The sequence below is a fragment of the Pomacea canaliculata genome, linkage group LG8, assembly GCF_003073045.1.
Source record: "Pomacea canaliculata isolate SZHN2017 linkage group LG8, ASM307304v1, whole genome shotgun sequence".
NCBI lineage: Eukaryota > Metazoa > Mollusca > Gastropoda > Architaenioglossa > Ampullariidae > Pomacea > Pomacea canaliculata.
Window position 1 is genome coordinate 14582523 of NC_037597.1, and position 20698 is coordinate 14603220.

Genomic DNA, 20698 nt, shown 5'->3' on the forward strand with positions numbered 1-20698 from the left:
GGGCGCGAACCCCTGAAGGGCACACACAAAAAAAGGAAAGAAGAAAAAAAAAGAGGAGGCAAAGAGCAGTGAAGTATTATCAGGCCTGTTTATGATTTGCCCATCGCGAGCGCCGTTACAGCAGAATGTGACAATAACATGGGGGAAGTGTTTTCGGAGGGAAAGCAACAAATAAATGCGGGAGGGCGAACATGGGAGTCCGGAGGGGAATTTCCGCGCTCGCCGCGACTCACCTAATGGGCAACACCTGGACACGGATACCTGGAAGATCAGAGACAGGCAAGAGGCGTGCGAAGGCGGTAGCATCCACTTCTCCCTCTTCCCTGTCTAAACTCGAACTGTTTCACCTCCAGCATCCCAACAAACGCAACCTGGGCAAAACAAAAGGGTTAAGGATGAAATAATTGCAACAAAATCGGTCATCAGAGGGATCCTGTTCGGACATCGCTATGGTGATGAGCAGAATCCCTGGTAGCTTGAAAATTAAGCATAATTATGTATTCATATTTTGGGAATTGTTATTATAAAATAAACTCTACCCGATCATAAAAAATATTTCACTCGTGTTGTCCTTTAAGAAGATGAAGATGTCTTCAGTAAAGACTGCTTAAAGTGTCTCGAACAGTCTGCGATCCGGAGCCCCTGGGGTAGAAGGTGAGACTGGAGTGGGAGGGGGAATGGAGGAGGAAGGTGAAGTACTGGGTGCTGGTCTGGAGAGAGTGGCACTGGTTGGAGGGATGAGGAGTAAGCTGTCTGTGAGTGCAGAGCCTCTCGGGCGCGCGTCTCGGACACGCAGAAGCCTTGTCACTTCAAAGCCGAGAAGTGGAGAGTCGAGATGAGAGAACCACGGGAGTCCATGCTAATTGTTGGCTTACCATCCACAGTCGCGCCGGAGGTACAACTGCTGCTCAAAGACCTCGATCCCTCTTCTGGCATCAGTGGCGTTGGAACCACGTGAGGGGAAGTGGGGCAGAGGAGTGGGGACAACTACCCCCTTAAAAAAAAATTTCCCTCCAAAAGCCGAGCATCTTCTACGCCATTGTTCATGATTGCAGTCAACTTTGAACCTGTACTGGAATGTCTAGAATTTCTTTTTTTCTAAACACGCCAACCACCCCCCCACCAAAAAAAATAAATAAAATAAATAAATAAAAAAAATAGACGTGAGCAGAATTGCATGCCCTTGCTGTTAACCTACTGAGTAGGTGAAAAAAAAAAATCACCATCGTCGTGTTTCTTGAAAAGGTCGCGTATCTTTGAAGCTCAGCACAAGAAGAAGATGACGAATATGACGATGATGATAACGACGATGAAAAAAAGACAACTGTAGTCGGCAGATAAAGCAGTCCTGTTTTTATCAAAGTACAGACTGCGTAGGAGAGATACAATTCATTTATTCATTCATTACGATAGTACTCTTTTCCTAACGGCAATTTATATTCTTAGCGGATATTCCTCCATTCTAAGATACATCTTCCATAATGTCAACGTGTTATTCTGTTCCTCTTTTTTAGTCTTTCCGTCCACAAAATAATTTACATCGGAAAAAGGTGGGCGATCCCAGTTAAGACCGGTCCATCTCCGGGCCCTCCTCCTGACTGGCTCCAGCCTGGCGCGGGTGGCCAGGGAGGGTGTAATCGTGGCTCACCTGCTACTTATTGCCAGCATGATGTTTTACTGATGGCGAGCCTTGCGCAGAGCAGCAGAACTTTTTCCCTTCTAATTGAAAACATGTAAAAATAGTTGCTTCTGCTGCCCAGAAAGTGGGAAGTATTTTCCTCCTCTTATTTGTGGAACTGTTTTCTTTCCGCAGTCCCTTCCCCATACCCCTACATACAGACACGCACCACCACTTCCTCCTCCTCCTCCTCCTTCCTTCCTCCTGTTAACGAGCGGCTGATCGACATGGTTTACTTTTCTGCTTTGTTGAATCTTGTTGTGAAAGCTTTGTCAGAAATATGAAGAATCGTGTAGAAAAAATCCTTTTAACCAGTACTAATACAAAGTTGTGCAAAAATAAATAAATAAGTAAATAAATAAATAAATAAATAAATAAAAACTCAAAAATCTTCACTTCAGTGTCTCTTTCGCTCTCTGTGATCAGTCGTCTAAGTTGCGAAGCTGGATTTTCAGTTTAGCTTTCTGATTTTCTTTGTGTTGCTAGTTTTTGTCATTAAAAAAACCCAATCTGTTATTAATCGTTTCTTTCTATCACCGCACACAATTTCTGAGCAGGGTGGGCGGGTCTTGGGTATGTGTAAACACGAGAACACGCCTCAATGGTGGCATCTTTATGCACTTCTGGAAAGAGTTTGATGGAAGATGAACAGGAGGAAGGAGGACTGGAGGATCCGATAGAGCCAGCGTTTGACATCTCAACATTGTAACCATCCTTTACCCCCATTCCACACAAAATAAGGTAGGAGGGTGAGGACTGCCGACCAGGAAATCGAACCGCCTTCCTCCGAACCGTATTCCGACTGACGTTTGGAATGCCTGTGCTTTTTCCTGGGTTGGTATCTGCACGAGCTCCTCACGTGACTAAGTAGTTTCTCAAAATTTTCGGTCAACTTTTATGCTTGATAATAATAATGGTGATTATGATAATAAATACACTTTGATTTAGAAGAAAACAACAACAACGAATCGAAGAATACCCCATGTAATCACAAGTTGCAGGGAGGCGGGTGGCGCAGTGGGAACAGGAAGTTAAGGGGTGGGTCGGGGTGCATGCGCATGCGCTGAGCTTCCGAGCCATTAAGTTTATCATCGTGACGCTCATGAAACCTTGATGAAGGGAAATGAGATAAAAAGGAAGTGCATGCCTGTCATTGCTAATGACGCTGTCATCTTAAAAATTATTTATATCGCCGATGCCATCCTGTTGTGAGAAACCGAGCTCTGTCATGAGCGCTGCTGTTATCGGGTGCAACAAAAAAGGTTGGGGATGAGTGGGGAGTAGGGGAGGACGGGGGAATTTTCATTGAGGATGATGGCTGTCTTGGCCTATGACTGTGTAGTGCGCGATGCTCCTGCAACCTTTGCTGCCAGAGAGAGAGAATGACAATAATGATGACAATGACAATTCTTTATTTACGAGGACGGTAATGTAAGCAAAGATTTTTTTTTTTAATTTTTTTTTACATTTTACCTTTGTCCTTTGTAGAGAATGAATGGAAAAGAGGTAGCAGGGTGGTGGCGGGTGTGTGTATATATCTGAATGTTTCAGAGAACATGTCACGTGATTTCCCTGGCCACTCTCTGTGTTGCAGGTCTTGGAGAGATCATGAGGGACACGTTCGAGCCTCGTCTGCAGGCCAACTACCCGATTGTCATTCCTGTGCACACCAGGTCGGAGATCAGGGTGTTTCCTCCCGACGGTCGCCCCAAGCCCAACTTCTGGTCAGCCATTGGATGATTTTCTTACTTTTCTTCTAACTTACATCTTTCTCGCTATTGTTCTTTCATTGTCATGTACATCGACTAATACCGCTAACTCAATTATTATTGTTATCGTCTCGTTATCATCATCATCATCATCACCATCATCATCATCAGCAGCAGCAGCAGCATCGTCAGCATCGTCAGCATCATAACTACTTGTATTTTAAGAATTATCACCAACCTCTTCAAAGTAAACTCAACAGTGTAGTCTCACTGAAACATCATGTCCAGGGAAGTCTGTAAAGACAAGGCTTGTGGCTTCTCCTGTTCTGAGTTTTGTATTTTGTTCCTGAGACACAACAGTGATTATTCAGTGGGTTACAATTGCATACTCGAGCCTACCCCTTCCCCACCCTTGCATACCAGTGTTCAGAAAACTCCAGACACCCTGTTCAGACGACTCGTGCAGCTGTGATGAATGAAGGGTTCGCGCTCTTCTGCTGTGTTGAGAGCAATTCTCTTAACAGCGGTCATCCAGTCCGGATGAAAAAAACCTTGATGTATGTTGGCATAATACATTTTTCATCTACCCTTGACAGAAAAAATATTCTTTCTTTTTCTCCTGTGCGTACATTTTTGGCTGGGACTGTGGTAAAAGTTCTTTTTAACTGGGGCAATTGTCGAGCGTTTGACCTAGTTTGGCAAAGCTGTGAAGATCACCAAAAAAAAGCAGAAGTCGTGGGACGAATGTTTTCACAGTTGAGTTTGTTGAACAAAGGTAAACTTGTTTGTCATTGACTGGGATGTTGGGACTTCCTGTCATGTAGGTGGTTTGAATATTTGACACTTTAAGAACCGCTGTTATAGAGGTCACGAAGACCTGGAAACAACGATTGTCCATGTACATATCCTGGTGGAAGCGTTCAAACTCTGCGCATGCGCTGAAGCTCACTTTCACTCGCACGTGCACAACGAAGAAGTAGTCACAAGGAGAGGAAGACAGAAGTAGGAAATTGTTGAAGCTGGTCTGTCCTGTCCGTGCTGTCCATCGAGAGGCCGCGATGTTTCTGATGAGGGAGGAAAATGCACTCAGTCTTCTTGCGCTTCTGATTGGTCAAGACGGCTAATGACATGCGCAGTGCATGCAGGGAAGACCGTGATTCAAGAGCACGTGGAAGCGCGCGGGACAAAGATGCAGAGGGGGACATGATGAGGCAGGGCGGGGGACCGACTCACGCAAGTAGGGTCGTCTTATCGATCATCGATGTCGTCCGCTTTTTTTTTTTTTTTTTTAAAGGAGAGGGGGGAAAGCTGTCATGCAGAAAGTGTATTATAGCAGATTCAGCGAGATTTAGCGAGATTAAACGAGATTCAGCGTCTGTCCCTGGCTATCAGGTTCTCGAGTTTTCAGCAGGTGCTCCAGGACTGTACCGTGTGGAGGTAGTATAGGTTGGAGGGAGGCAGCTGATAGGCAACCACACACCTGTCTTGAAGCAGGTGTTTTCGCTCCTTCCCCATCACTGACCAATCAACAGTTTACGTTTTCACGCGTTCACGAACCTTGACCAATCAGCGATGCAGTTTTTTACCTTTCTGAGTGTTTCCAGATTAGACCAACCAACAGCTTAGTCTTTTGGCACCCACACCAATCAACCAATCCTCACATAACTCTCACCAACTTTAAATTATGAGAAGTTTTGTTTCGGTATTTCACCAATGCATGCACCGTTGTTGGTGATGTGTGTTCTTGGTGACAGGTGGTTGTGGAGCAGTGGTTGCTGGCGGTCTGTCACTCTAACCACAGCGTACACATGATTCCGAGGTCACAAGAATGTAAAGATTGATGGTGTGTGGGGAGGGAAGAGGGGGGGGAAGGGAATGATGAGAGGGGGGAAATTTGATGTTTTACGCCGAGCCAGCAACTAAGGCTATCTCATGGCAAAGCAGCCAACATGTAAACAGATGCCACCTGCAGAGAAAGAACAGTGTGCCTCAGACGAGAGCTGAACCCAGGACGGCCAATCCTCACTGTATTGGTCGCTGTATTTCGCCGCCCGTAAGAAAGGATGAAATAAGTTGGCAAAATCATGCGATTGGCTAACTGATGTTTTCTGGTCACGAGTTGACATGAGATAGAACAGAGATCTTTCTGTTTCGATTGAAAGAAGTTCCTGCTTTTTTTGTTTGTTTGTTTTGTTTTTGCTCTGCATTGTGAATTTTGTTTTTATTATTAACAGCGCAATACAGATACCCCAGACATTCATACATGAACGCTCAATTATACAAACCTCATGCTATATCTTCTCTATATATTTTACAAATATACAGACATAAATAAATACATACGAGCATGAAAGAGAGAAGTGGGCTTACTGTTTGAGATTTGGAACTTGTGGTAACAGGTCACACTTGCGTGTATTGATATTCCTTAATATTAAGTATGCAAAGCACCTTGTACAGATTAACTCTAGATGAGGGATGTCATGGCTAGGAAAGTATTAATTCTTTTTAAAGGCAGTTAGGCTGAATGGATTCTGATGTTATTCGAAAGTTTTTCCCCCCATGCTGCTTCATCGCTGGCAGGCTATCCGCCATAACATTACCTGAAACGCCTCCGTGTACAGATATCCATGGAGTGGTAATGGATGCTGATAGTAGTGCTAGGGATGAAAAGTTTGCGAACTTGTCTGGTCTGTTAGCAACGCTAGGCCTGGAGACGAAGACTCACCTGAAGAGTCACTTGAGTATGTCAAACACGAAAGTAAAATAACAGTTATGGGAAAGTTTGAAGACAGTTGAGTGACAACTCACAATTGCGGTTTACTACTGATCGGCGTTCCTCACTGAACCACGATGCAACCAGGGTCGAGTTGGTGAAGCACGTGACCAAGATCGAGGCTTCAGTAGCAGCATCGTCGAGTCGTTTGTCCCGCAGGTCACTGCTGGGCAAGAACGTGAAGCGTGCATCCATGACGCACATCCCTTCGCTCATGCGCACCAAGCGACCTCCTTGTCAAGTCTCTTTTTTTTTCTCTCGCAACTCTCGCCAATACAGACTGCCCGCCCTCCTTCCCTGTGTCTGCCATTTTCCCCATCAGAATCGCCATTCCTCACGGCTGTCACGTCCAACAACATAGACGCCGGTGAACGTGCGCCTTCCCGAAGGTTGATGAGGGGCGGGAAGTTTTGACACGCGCACCAGAGCACGACAGGCACGCGGGCGCGAGCAGTGTAAACGTCATCTTACATCATCCTCCTGCAGCAGGTTCTCGTCTCCACGCTAGAGAGGGAGAGATGGGGTGGGTGGGTTAGAGAAGATGCTGGAAGTGCCGGGCCAACATCAGCACCCGGTCGCGGCACGCTTGCAGGCTGACAAGCCGTTTGTCTCTTTGGAGTGGAGAAGGAGGAGAAGGAGGAGGAGGAGGTTTGTCGCGCTGGATGAACTGCCAAACATGGCTGTCGCTAGCATCCAATCGTCCTCTGATGTATTGCACTTCGGAGGATGCTCTTTTCTTTATGGGAGGAAGGGAGCTGTAACCCTTCGTTAAGAGCAGTTGTTTACTTTGACAATATGGAACGCGTGGTGCAGAAAATTAAGTCTCGGAAAATTGAAAACACTCCGGGATTTATAAGTGTGTGAGTGTGTGTGCACTTCAGACTATGCTGCGGGAAGAACGAATGGAAGGGTTGTTCAGAAGAGTGAAGAAACAATAGGGTCTGGGATGGGGTTGGGTTGGAGGTGGGGTAGGACTGTTGGAGTCTGGTAACAAACAACACGCATGCGCGCTTGTCTAGACTATGTGCGTGCATGCACGCCGAACATTCCATACACTCCCCACCCACCCCGACTCCCCACCCCGCGCTACCAAACATTGGGAGGATGCAAGAGTCGGAACCGCGGCGACACGCAACAGCCTGCATTCCTGTCTTCTGGCCTTCTGGAACAGAACGGATCTGTCTGGACTCGTGATGTCCTCTACACTCCATCTCCCCTTCCCTACCCACCACCCTTACTTGCTAACAGCAGCAAAGAGTGAGGGAGGAAGGGAGCGGGAATGGAGGTAGAGAAAGAGAAAGTCCAGCACAGTAGGATGGGGGTAGTGTGTGTGTGGGAGGGTACTTCTACTTCTCCCTGCAGGGTGTCTCAGCGCCAGACCCACGATCGTTGTCTACCTGCTGTTTCCGACTGGAAGGCGATAGTTCAGGTGACAAATTAGAGATGTCTGCTTTTTGCTTTTTATTGTGTTCCCCGCAGCGTCCGGCAGCGGATGGCGATCCTGGCATTATATGGGAGTAGAGGTTGGGTGGGGAAGATGTGGATGGTAGGACAGGAAGATGAAGTGCGTGCTGTTACAACTTTGGTGGGGGTTGATTCACTTCCCCACCTTCCTAGGGTGGGAGGAAAAGAGAAGGGAGGAAATGAAGGATTGGGGTGAGAGGGTCGTGCTAGAGGCGAGAGAGTAGCATTTTTTTCCAGTTTACTAAAACGAGGCTGGTGTGTACAAAGCTTCCGGTTTATTCACATTCATTGTTTAGGCTCGCCTAGACTAACAGCGGATAACTTCGCAAGAGGTTAAGTGTTGGTCTCGGCAGACAGACAAACAGACAAACAGTCCGTGATAACACCCATCCCCGGATGAAGTATACATACTGTAAATTTCATCCCTGATGGACTGTGGACTGTCTATAATGCCGTTCCCTATGGACTTCTTTATCCCAGAAGGCTGAGAGGTCTACTCTGTAAGAAGAGGTTTTTGCCCAGACAGTTCATTCTTCACATTCTCAATATTTGTCGCTTCTCGTGCATTCCCAGTTTGCGTTTGCGGAACAAGTGTTTTCTGGTGAACGGTGTGGCACCGTTGATTGCCTGCAGGAATAAGAAAAACTCGCTAGAAAATAATGGTCTTGTGCTTCTTGTCAGACCTGGTAGGAGGAACAAGGGAATTCTGGCCCGTCATTCCAGGTAATTGAGTTAAGCAGTGTGGAGACTTTGAAAGGAAAAATGGAACGAAAGAAAAGTGTGTGTGTGAGAGAGAGAGGGAGGAATGATGGCGAACAGAATGAAATATAAGAACAGTATATTTTGGTTGAAGGCCTGATCATTATTAGAGGAACCTGTTTATATTCCTTGCTCGCTGGAGAAATAAAATACTCGTTGCCAGTTGGAAAGTCGGGGGCATGTTTCCGAAAGAGAGAAAAAACTGAGTTGGGGGAGGAGTGGGTGATGGGAGGTTAGCGCGTGATACCCATCAGACACTTCATCATCTCAGAACTCGTCCTCGCAGTTTCGTGCGTGTGCAGCCGCTTCTTCATCTTCATCTTATCATTGTCATCGCCTATAATCGTCCTATCACCCTGTCATATCCCTCCTTCTGTTCTGCCTCTTTGCCCTGTAACGAAAATGGCGGAGCTAACTTCTCATGACTGTTTCAAAGGCTCGTTGTTACCTGACATTGCTGAGCCTCTTTGAAGATCCATCGCACCCGGGTAATAGGTGGCAGCACTAAGGTGCTCATAAATGTGGAAGAATGCCAGGATGAGGGACATAAACCATCATTGGGAAGATGAAATAGTGTAGTAACCCTCGGCAATTTACCTCTCGTCCTTCGATCTCCAAGTCAGAAAACATAAATACCTGACTTACCTGTTGCAGGTGGCAGGATCGCAATGACCTGCGCGTGCCGGACGCGGGACGCATGCACGTGAAGGACAACCTTCTGGTGTTCGAGAGTCCTCAGGAGATCGACTCCGGCAACTACACCTTCGTGGTCAACAACACGGCCGGCCAGAAGACCCGCAGCGTGTGGATCATGGTGTCTGGTGAGTGGGCTGTGTGGGCATCAGAGGGCCACTGAGTCGTGGCTGTGAGCCGTCTACAAGTAAATTGTCTACATAGATATATAAAGTGTCAAGTAGATATATTAAGTAGATGCATAGTATATATAGTGCTTTATATATATATACTCATATATACACTAGACACTGTACGTGTATGTGTGTGTGGCAGAGACTGCATTTCTAGTGAAGAACATTCGAGAAGGAGGAGGTTTGTGGGTTGAAGTTTGCGGTTATGGACTTTGGGTGGATAACGGAGATGTATTTCGTACAGAGCACCCTTCCTTTGACTTTCTCCACAAATTTTGGGATACAAAAATGAACCACTCACGTGGTTTGACATAATTAGTGTCGATGCACCACACACACATCGTGAGGTAATTAATTCGACAATGAAAAAACATCTTCAGGGTGTATGGACTGATATCACTACCCTCCACCCTATAATACCCTGATAGTCCCACGTACCACCAACTATCTTCGGAACCCACCTTCTCCTCCATCCGACCTCCTCAAAGCACACGCACGCACGCACCTTCTGTCGCGTGCACTTGTGTTATGTTCCTCACAGGCTGGCGAGTAAACGACTTTCCCACCCGCTGGCTGCAGGGTACACTTACGCAGACTTCTTTAGTGTCTCCATGACAGGTTTATCGCGAACATTTCTCCTTTCAAGTCAAATTGTTTGTGAGTGTGCGGAGGCGGCGAGTGGGTTTAGAGGGGGGGGGGAGTAGGAGGAGGCCCTCTCGGTTGTTCATCACGATTAACTCTCAGCACCGACATCAAGACCAGGCGTTGACATGGTCACAAGACGACCAGCGGTTCCTGTCTCTTGGAATAGAATAATTTTATCTTACCTGCTGCTGCTTCTGGAGCTGTGGTCTGTCAATAGTCTTCCCACCATCGATGACCCGCAGTCCCCATCACGGACAAGAACAGCTATCACTGCATCACTGCTGCTAGATACGACCTCCTCTACTGCTAATACGACCACCATCACCAACAGCATCTATTAAATGGATACTAACAGCACCTCCACTACTATATCCTACGACCACCAGTACCATCTTCACTGTCGTTACTATACTACTACCACCATTTACACTATTTACATCACAAGATGAAGTAGTGAATCCCCTGTATTAGAAAAGAAAACACTTGGTCATATATTTTCATGTACAGTCAGGTGTTGTATGCGTTATTGTGACAGCAGTTGTGGATGCTAATCCTTAACAAAACGATTTTTCATCTGTGATGGATCTTCCTCTGTGGTTTAGTTTCTGTCACATCTCTCACTTACCCATCCACTCTCTCCCTCCTCTTGAGACGCCCTCATTCACATACACACACATAACAGACACATAGACATACATACACACATAACAGACACAAAGACATACACACATACGCACGCACGCACGCGCGAGGAGACGGGTGCATAACGAGGGGTACCAGTCAGCACCGAGTAGCTGCTATCTCCATGTTCGATCGTGGTTGCACAAGAAAGGAAGAGTCATTACCGCCTCTTCACCGACGACGCTGGTGATGGCGATCGCAGCTGCACGAATAGTTTGGCAAACGGCAATGACGGGCAGTTGGGGGTGGGGGTGGGGAGAAAAAGAGGAGTGAGAGTAGTTGGGGGGACCGGCCTGCATCAGCACCACGACTACAACCCCTGGTGGCAGGGTTGGGAGGTCGCGAAGGGTAGGAGATGAGGGAGGAGATCGCTGAGGATGTCGTTAGGAGGACGGTGTAGGCGAGGAGAGATGTGGTTAGCGGTGGCTAGTTACTGGTGTACGGTGGTGAGTGACAGTTGGATAGTTACTTGTGTACTGTGGTGAGTGACAGTTGGATAGTTACTGATTTTCTGTGGTGAGTGACAGAAGAAGCAAGAAACATTTTAACAATAATAATTTCTTTTCAAACGCTATGTTCTGTTAATACAAATAATAGCAACATGTACTCAATAAACAAATAAATAGGAGCACTTGTATCTTATGAATTAACATGCCCTTAGGTTTTAACGGGTGTTTCTTTATGTTTGTGTGTGTGTGGGTGCGTGTGCATGGGCTGCCTGTATGTAGTGCCACCCATCATCAGCAGGGCCCCACAGCCAGAGACAGTGGAAGAAGACAGCAGCGTTGAGCTGAGTTGTCAGGTGGTGGGCACACAGTACCCGGTTACCCGCATCACCTGGAGCAAGGACGGGGTAGCCCTACCCTTAGTGAGTTCTGCTCCAGTTTTACAAACATACCTGCTCTCAGTTTAATCTTCCATTTTCCATTTCTAAGCCTTTTACAATCAGTCTTTTTTTTAATCTCTTTTTTCTCTTGTTTCACTCAATGTTTCTGGGAAAGGTCTGAACCATCTTCACTGGGGTTAGCCTTTAGATGAACTGTTTTAGAAAGTGTGCTGACATTATAAAAACAATCAGAATATTTTGCTGGAAATAGTAAATGCTGAAGATAAAAGTATGAAAGTGTTTTTATTATAATGCAAAAATGTAAAAAATATAAATGCAGCAGTAGCTCATGTATATATTAACTAAGTAATGCTCAGACAGTCTGACAATATTTAACATCGGCTGATGCTTTCAATTAAATTGAGAAAAGGTAAACTGACAGAGTGTGCTTCTAGACAGAGCTAGAGTGCTGCATGCTGGAGTATTTTTTGAGCAATGTGTACATCTTATTTGGTGTGGCTGTTGTTTCAGTTTTCTACACATTACCGCATGGATGAAATGACTGGAATTTTGCGAATAGTTGGTGTGACCATGGCAGACATGGGCAACTATGCCTGCTTGGCTAACACATCAGGCCATCCAGTGGTATCATCAAGCCATGCATATCTCACAGTGACAAGTAATGTCATTACATGACTGCCTGTCGTCTGTGTGTGTGTGTGTTGGTAGTTGTGTGCAGATGTGTTTTTTATTTGTGTCTGTAGTTTTGTGTCTGTCTTCTGCATGTGTGTTTGTGTGTGCATATGTGTTTTTGTTTGTTTATGTGTGTGTATACACCTGTGTCTGCATAAGTGCTTTTGTTTGTACAAGTTGATGAATACAAAATATAGTGTGAATATATGATCATGTGTACCTAAGGTGATACCTTCTGTAAGGTGATACCTTCTGTATTTATCTTTATTGATAAACTTAAAAAGTTGCATTTTAGAGACCCATATGTTAATGTTTGATCTCTTCATTTATTGCTCACCAAATACCCATGATGATCCACTACTAGGTTGTTTTTGGGTGAACTGTCAAAGAATGCTGTCATTATCTGAGATTTTTATTCATCGTAATTGCAGAGCGCTTAAAGTTCCACCCAGTGCCTAAGAACTCTCAACTCGAGGTGAACCAGATTGGACAGGTAGTTTGTCATGCAGAGGCTGAGACACCTCCCCAGGTGCGCTGGGTGAAACGTGGGACTGAAGTCTTCAACATGCCTCCGCATGTCATACAACGCAGTGGGACACTGGTCTTCTCTCCAGCACTTCATGAAGATGCTGGCTACTACACCTGTGTAGCCACTCATCCCCGACAAGGCCTTATTAACGCTACCATTCTCATTGAAATTGTTGGTTAGTTTGGAGTTTGTATCTGTTTTTATTTGTATGCATTTGTAGTAGACTGCATACACTGAGTTGTCTGTCAGTTTCTTTACTTACTTTTTTGTCTATCAGTCCACCTGTTATCTCATTTGCTGGTCTTTGAGGCCTCCCAACCCTCACTCTCTCTGTCCATCTGTTAAGCTTTATTTTTTTTATTCTGTTGCTCTTTGTCCATCAGTGTCTGCATGTTTGTTCTGACACTATCTCATTTCACTTGTCTTGTTTTGTACTGTGTTGTGTACAGCGTGTACTGGGTCTTGATTGCAGAAAAACCTGTCATCACAATAGAACCCAAGAATGTGACTGTGTTTGAGGGGGAGCCTTCTCTACTGCATTGTGTAGCCAAGGGCATGCCACTGCCAAGCATCTCCTGGTACAGGGATGGACAGCTGATCCTTCCAGATCCTCGTCGCTACACAGTACAGTGAACTAAAATAGTTCTGCTTATTTGTTCTTTTATTTTCTTTTATCAATATGTCTCTATCTCCTTCATTTTTATCATTTTCATTTTCTTTTGTCTCTTTATTTTTTTCTGGTCATAGATCATGTAATAGTACAGACTTTATGTACTGAACTGTAAGGCTTTAATTTTCACTTGATTCTTAAGTATCCAGGTCTATGACAGAGTGTTTCATTTTTATATTTCAGATTTTTCAAAATGGGACAATACACATACATCATGTGTTTATTGAAGATTATGGAAAGTATGCATGCGTGGCCAACAATTCTGCTGGAACTGAAAGAAAAGAGTTTTACATCCGAGTTGCCAGTAAGGAGATCATTTGAAATGTTTAGTTAATGCTGTAAGGTTGCTCAGAGAGTTAACTGATAATATTTTTGCCCAAAACCATCTCCCCACCCCCTAAAAAAAATATAAAAACAAACAAACCTTTCTTTCTGGAGCTTCATCAGTCATATAAAGCATTTTCTTGTAAAGCAATGAAATTTTGAATAGCTGACATATAAATGTCATGTTAGGAGTTTGCTTCATAAGGTTATGCACTAGAGGAAAAGAATAATGAAGGATATGAATAAAATTTGACTGAAATGTTTTTCAGATCCTATGGAGGAGGATGAAAATTTCAACATGGTGAAGACGATCATCATTGCAGTGTGCAGTGCTGGAGCTTACCTGGCACTTGTCATTGGCTTGACAGCTTTCTGCAGCTATCGTCTGCTGATTCAGCGCCGGGGACACAAAGGCTTACCTTGTGAGTTTTTTAGTTTTTTGTTTTGCTTTTTGGTCTTCTTGCTCCAAGGGTATACACATGCATATAAATGCACAGTTCATTTTTTTCTGTTAAAGATTTACACAATTGCATGCACACACACATACTCACATATGCAGAGCAACAGTTGAAAACAATTAAGAGTGCAGAGAGATGTTATTACCTTTCAGTAAAGACTGAGAATGGGGACCTTCATCGTGAACAGCATGAGCTTCTGATGAAGGATCGTGACTCAGGTACTCAGTTCCGCAGTGACAGCGACAATCGCTCCCATGCATCAGCCTTGTCCTCACATCCTTCACACTCCTCCCAGTCACAGCACTCCCGCAGCAGACGACCCAGTTTTGACCGCTTCCACTATCCTCGACATGAGCTCCACACCCTGGGCATCATGGGTAAGCATACTGAATAGCTGTCAGTAGATGTGTATGAGTGGCTTCTGCCTATATCTTTGACCTTCTTACTTTGGTCTTGTTTTGTTGTATTCATCCCTTAGGTGCTCTCTATGTATAGGTACGACATGATGTGTGTCACACTTATGTACACGATACCACTGGATTTTTTTTTAAAACCACCTTTACACTTGTCTTTATAGGTAAGGGATGCTTTGGCGATGTCTTTCTGGCTAAAGCACGCTCTCTGCGGCTAGGAGACCAGGAGACACTTGTGGTGGTCAAATCTCTGTTGACCAAAGGAGAAAATGAAGTGCGAGAGTTTTGTGCTGAAATGGAGATGTTTGCACGCATGGACCACCCCAATGTGGTCAAGCTCATCGGCGTGTGCAGGGAACAGGAGCCACACTTTCTGATCACAGAATACTGTGACTGGGTGAGACAAGCTTATCACTGCTTATTTGCTGCCTCACAGCTTGCATTTATTTTTCTCCCCTGGAAAATACCTTAAAAGCATTTTATTCTCCTTTCATCTACGTTTTACTTCTTTGGTTAAATTTTTTCCAAGTTCATATTTTGTCTGCTGTGTTCACTGAATCTCTTTAGCACTGAGATATCATTTTTCTTTTTGTCCAACACCATTATGTTTTAGCTAGTTTTCTTATCTTCACAACAGTGTGAAACTTTCACCACCACCAGCAGTATACTAAGACTACAGTACACTAATTATTTCATGCTTGTATTTGAATCCTTGGAATTGCCTTACAGAATCCTACATGCATTTGCAGGGGGACCTCAAGCAGTTCCTGCTAGCCACTCGCAGTGACAATGGGCGAAGAGGAACCCGGGTTCCCCCACTGACCACTTGTCAGAAGCTGAGCATGGGTCAGCAGGTGGCTGCAGGCATGGAGGCGCTGACTGCAGCAGGACTTGTCCATAGTGACCTGGCTGCTCGAAACATCCTTTTGTCCTCACGTATGCAGCTGAAGGTTGCTCGGCCTGCCCTGAGTGCTGATGTGTATGCCAGTGAATATTATCCCCTCCATCACCGCTTGGTACCTCTGCGCTGGCTGTCCCCGGAAGCAGCGACAGAGGATCAAGTGACCAGTGCCGGAGATGTCTGGGCATTTGGAGTGTTCTTGTGGGAGGTCATGGAACTGGCTGACCTGCCATACCGGCTGTCGAGTGACGAAGAAGTCCTCTGCGCGCTTCGTTTGGGGCATGCAAACTTAGAGTCCAGTGAACATTTTCCTCCAAATGTTTTGGAACTGGTGCGACGCTGTACCCTCCATCAAGCCTCTCAACGACCTACCTTTTCTGAAGTGTGTTCCGTGTTGTCACAACTCATGACAAGTACTGACGTGGTGTGAAGGGAGAATACCTCTAAAACCATTTTCATAAGATTAACTGAAGTACCTTTTGATTTTAAGTGATACAAGAGGCATTTATAACAGTTTATTTGTGTCCTCTTCTTAATTTTAGGGACTTTATTTTAATCCACATAAGAATGACAGCAATTCAAGTCTGTTGAAGAACTGTGCTGCTACCTGCTTAGGTTTCTGGGGGTTAAAAACAGATGAGACATTATTTGATGAATTTGTTAAAGTTCATGCAAGTGACGGTGATTGGACAACGCCTAAGTGTTTTCATGGGGGTGAGATGAGGCAGAAATCAGTACTTTCAGGAAGCTGATGAATGCTTACTTCACATCTTAAATCTGAACATTCTATTGCTCCTCACTTTGGAGACACATCTGTATGACTGTGCTAAGGAGATTATTACCATCTCTGTGATTTGACCAATCAAGTTGTTGGAAATCTCTGATAGTCTTACACACTGAAGTACTTGTAGAGTGTCAAAAAAGATAAAGTGGCTGCACAACAGTAAATTTGTCACAATATCAAGAAAAGTGTATTTAACTGACTTTGCAGTGTGTGATAGTTTGGGTAGTGTTGAATTAAAAGAAAAACATTCTGGTAAAAAAACTTGACCTAATAACCTGAACATTAAGAGTTGGTACAGAGTTATGTCAGGAACACAAGACACTGCACAGAATACAATAAGATGTGCACCAGCTTTCTGTCTAGTATACCTTTAGAGACTTAAGTGTGTGATCAAAATTACACAGATGACTGATTTGTTTAGTCGCCTTTGTGGCTCTGTTGTAGGCATAGAATTCAAAAATGGCTTTAGGTGAAAAATATGTAAAAGAAGAAAAAAAATAAAGCAAGCATATGTAGATTGTTACAGAGAACAATTAAGTTTCTTGTTAAGTTTTTTTAAATTAAAAAACTTCCATGATGTAAGTACTCATACTGGATCAGTCCAAAGCTGATATAAGATTAGTTCATCGTCTGGAAACAGTAGAAAACAGTTAAGATCTCCTCCCCATCAGTAGCAATCCCTGCCATCAGCCTTATTAGCTTTCCTGACAGGTCTGTGTTCCGATGTTGCATCAGCAAAGGGACACTGCATTAAACAACCTAAATTGTTGACTTGCTTTTCTTCCTGCCACAAACCAAGCATCAAAATGAAAAGCTGAGCAGAAACAGCTGTCAGTAAATGCTAATGTCAGCACCTGTGGTATCCATGGCACCAAATCCATAGTAACAGCTGTATCCAGCCTGACATTGTTGAAGGTTGTTAGAAGAATGAATCATTAAACTGTAGAGTTTGTCTGCAGCTTGTACACAAGGTCAGATTTTACTGGTATGTATGGGAGGGAAATGATAAAAAAAAAGTTTTTTTTTCCTGTCAGCTCTTTGTGGGGATATTTTTATTAAAAACTTTTATATTTAACACCTGCAATACAGTGTTGGGTCCATATAACTGTGTGTGTGCATCCTTGAAGAAATCCATGTCAACATTGATGTGAATTATTATTAAACACACCACCACTGTGTATTCTAAAATGTGTACAACTGATTTGCAGGTGACTGCTGTCATCCATAGTGCACTTTGAGAGAAGCCCATTGTTGGTGACATGCTTTCTTGAAGACATGTAGACTATTATTATTGCACCAAATTTCATGACAACTTACAGTTTAAAAAATGCCACTGTTTCTGCCTTAAGAGTGTGCATGGATGGAATGGATAAACTTATTTATGTTTTCAGTATAGGTGTTGCTACATGAAGACATTTCTCTGTGTTTTATGTGTATTTTTGACATTAATTTTTGCAGTTCATCATATTTATGTACATTCGTTCATGTGTGTGAGAAAGAAAAAGAGAGAGAGAGATGGTTATGAGGAGGGAAAGCATGAAAACTGGTATTATTCTGTGCATTTTTGACGTAGGAGAATAAATTGTGCATTCATCATTGTACCTTAACTATGTGATACACGTCATTGTAAATTACAATAATTTACATCATGGAGCAGTGCATAAGGCCTCATTGCTCAGAAACTTTTTCATTTATTCAGGGTCTTGTAGCAATAATCAAGATTTCCTCACAGAAATGTTTTTAAAGCTTACATAACATCGACACTGGCTGTTGCAAACTCAAGTTCAGGGAGCTGATGCTGATATAATTAGCATTTAGTTAGCAAGCCTCATGGTAGCATATTCATTGATTTACATGGTAGCTAGGGCTCCCAATGAAGTGAAAATGACAAAATCAGCTTGACAGGCGTTCCGGTAAAGTTTATTGTTTGCAGAGGAGCACTTTTAGTGTGGCTAATAGTGATCTCTTTATAAGAACATTCTGCTAGGAAGAGGAGAAAAGTGAATGCAGAAATGTCAATGCATATATGAAAATTGTTCTCTAGTTCTAAAATGTTTTGTTAGTGTACCTAGAAAATCCTGTGCAAATATTTGAGTGACATTAAAAAAGAAAAAGAGAGATATTACAACTTGGTAAAGTTGTGAGATTTGTTTCCTTTTTTTCCAAAACCTTCACAATTAATCTACCATTTCTTGAAAACTATTTATGTCGGACAATCCACAGTTTCTTTTACTGAACCTTTTCCCCATTGATTAAATTTTTGTTCCTTTTGCTCTAAATTAATCCCTTTAATCAATATTTTTCATTCTTTGGGATTGAGAATTTTTTTCAGCACTGGAAAATGTAGGCATGGATTGCTTGTCATCATCTCATAATCTTTGCTAATACTATGGCTATCATAAAAAAAAAAATCAAACATTAATTCTCACTTGACGTGTCATGCATTTTGAGTTTAGCATGGAAAAAAATGCCATAGTAATTAATTCTGCTCACCACTGGGGTGGGTTAGTTTAAAGTCTGAACATTTTTATATAGTAAAATAATACAAAAATACAGCATATTTAATTTATTTATTATTTGATAATAATTGTTATACTTTCAGTCTGGGTGTGTTGGCACTGTTTATGACCTGTTAATAAGTGTGACACCAGTCACAATCATTACTTTCATCATGATCTATATTATCCCCATCAGTTCTTTGATCATTTTGGGACTTATCAGAACCAGGAAAAATAAATATAAGGATACAATTACATTTGTATATTTCAGCTTATAATTCATGCCATTTGTCATTATGTATGCCTCTTGAATGTCCTGAAATTCTTACATAATCCTTGTATTCCAGTCACATCATTTTTTTCTTCAAATTTCATTTATAATACAGTTTTATATGCTCTTGTAAAAGACAATCATCAAAATAACTTGCTGATTGTGCACCAAGAAACTATATGGACTGTAAGTGCAGTTACACAAATATACTGCTTGAAATACCAAATATATATGAAGAAGAATGTTGATTTTTTTGTGACAAATTCCCCACAATGGAACTAAATGTGGATTTTAACTTAGTTGCAACAACTTAAATCATCCTAATCTTATCAGTGGACTTCCAGCATACGAAAAAAATAATTACGTGCTGTTCTTTTGTAGGATGTCTTCTTGATGTGTAGGCAATTTTAGACTTACTGTCACTGCCAAAAGATTGACAATCGCATTTTCTCAAATTTTGGTTCCCCAAATACCACCACAGTATCGCATCCCAGAAATGGAGTATAAGTAAAAGCCACGAGTATGCCAGCATGATATGTCAAGCATGTTTGTGCACACTCACCTGTGTTCAGTATTCCATTTCAAACATATTCTCTGTAAATAACTGTCATAATTTTGATCTTTGCATATGCCTATGGTTGACCCCTTTTAGCTTTGATGCCATCTGGATGTAGATATTTGATCTTTTGTAATGTATCATTTGGTTTACCCATTTCTTCTGATGCACAATAGAAGCATTTGAATGTGCACACATGATGATCGATAAACATGAGAAACATTTTTTATATCTTACTATCACACAGGAATACTTATGCATAAGTGCATGCATTCAGGCATGACTACATGCGCATTTTGAAACATGCTTAAAAATATACACTATTATAAAATTCATGAAGTCAGGTAAAGTGAAGATGCTCACAGGCACAGAAATACATATACGCAATTGCACTCGCACAATCACATGTGTGTACACATATCTGTGTGCATGCACCTGCAGCTCCACATGGAAAGACTTACCTCCCCTCTCTCTGTCATATAGTAAACATTCACTAATGGACGATTCTGTTAGAAGCGAAGCAAAACGAGAAATGTTTTTTTCCTGCATGTATGCTGTGTCACTTATTTGTTCGTACTTGATATTAAAGTATTGGGGTTCGTGATTGAACTCCATTGAAACATTGAATGTCTTTGTCATTGTATGCAACATGCATAAAAATAATGACTGAATGCATCCATGTGATGCAAGGCATATGACCTGTATCTTAATAAGTTGTGGTGTGTGTGCTGTTTATCTTGCATAATCAAAAATACTGTTCTGCTCTATCCTCAATTCTTCATGCAATTGTTGTGTGTTCATGGTCCCACCTGTTTGCTGCTATTTATGTTATTGTGTGGTTGACTGTCAGTTTGTACGTAGTCTTTCATGTGCAGTGCATTGAGCTTGTATTGGCATAAGGAAATGCATGTGCTTTACAAATCCAGTTATTATTAAAGGTGCCATAGGCTTCAGTGAAACACTGTAAAAGGACAACTTGTTTTAACCCATAAAATAAAATGTAGCTAATATAGAGACAATATAAAATACATTGACATTAAAAAATTTATATCTAAAACAGTTGTAAAACATTTTGCTAGATTAGAATGTTGGTTTCATTCTCCAATATCTACATTCACTTCACAGTTCTTTTCAAAATGGATACTTTATGAGATCATTTAATTTTTTATGGTCACCCACTTAAAATTAAAAAAAAAACTA

At 42.7% G+C, this 20698-nt stretch overlaps 1 protein-coding gene across 2 annotated transcripts in view; it reads left to right on the forward strand.

The window, feature by feature from the left end:
* LOC112570684 (inactive tyrosine-protein kinase 7-like) overlaps positions 1-20125 on the forward strand; it is a 63751-nt gene extending 43626 nt beyond the window's left edge. For both annotated transcript variants that reach the window (XM_025249250.1, XM_025249249.1), the window contains exons 7-17: positions 3273-3402; positions 9038-9204; positions 11304-11443; positions 11933-12080; positions 12526-12798; positions 13096-13247; positions 13477-13597; positions 13887-14039; positions 14228-14452; positions 14653-14885; positions 15238-20125. In XM_025249250.1, coding sequence (XP_025105035.1) covers positions 3273-3402; positions 9038-9204; positions 11304-11443; positions 11933-12080; positions 12526-12798; positions 13096-13247; positions 13477-13597; positions 13887-14039; positions 14228-14452; positions 14653-14885; positions 15238-15819 — 2324 coding nt within the window. In that variant the 3' untranslated portion in view covers positions 15820-20125. The remainder of the gene's footprint in view (positions 1-3272; positions 3403-9037; positions 9205-11303; positions 11444-11932; positions 12081-12525; positions 12799-13095; positions 13248-13476; positions 13598-13886; positions 14040-14227; positions 14453-14652; positions 14886-15237) is intronic.
* The last annotated feature ends 573 nt before the right edge of the window (positions 20126-20698 follow it).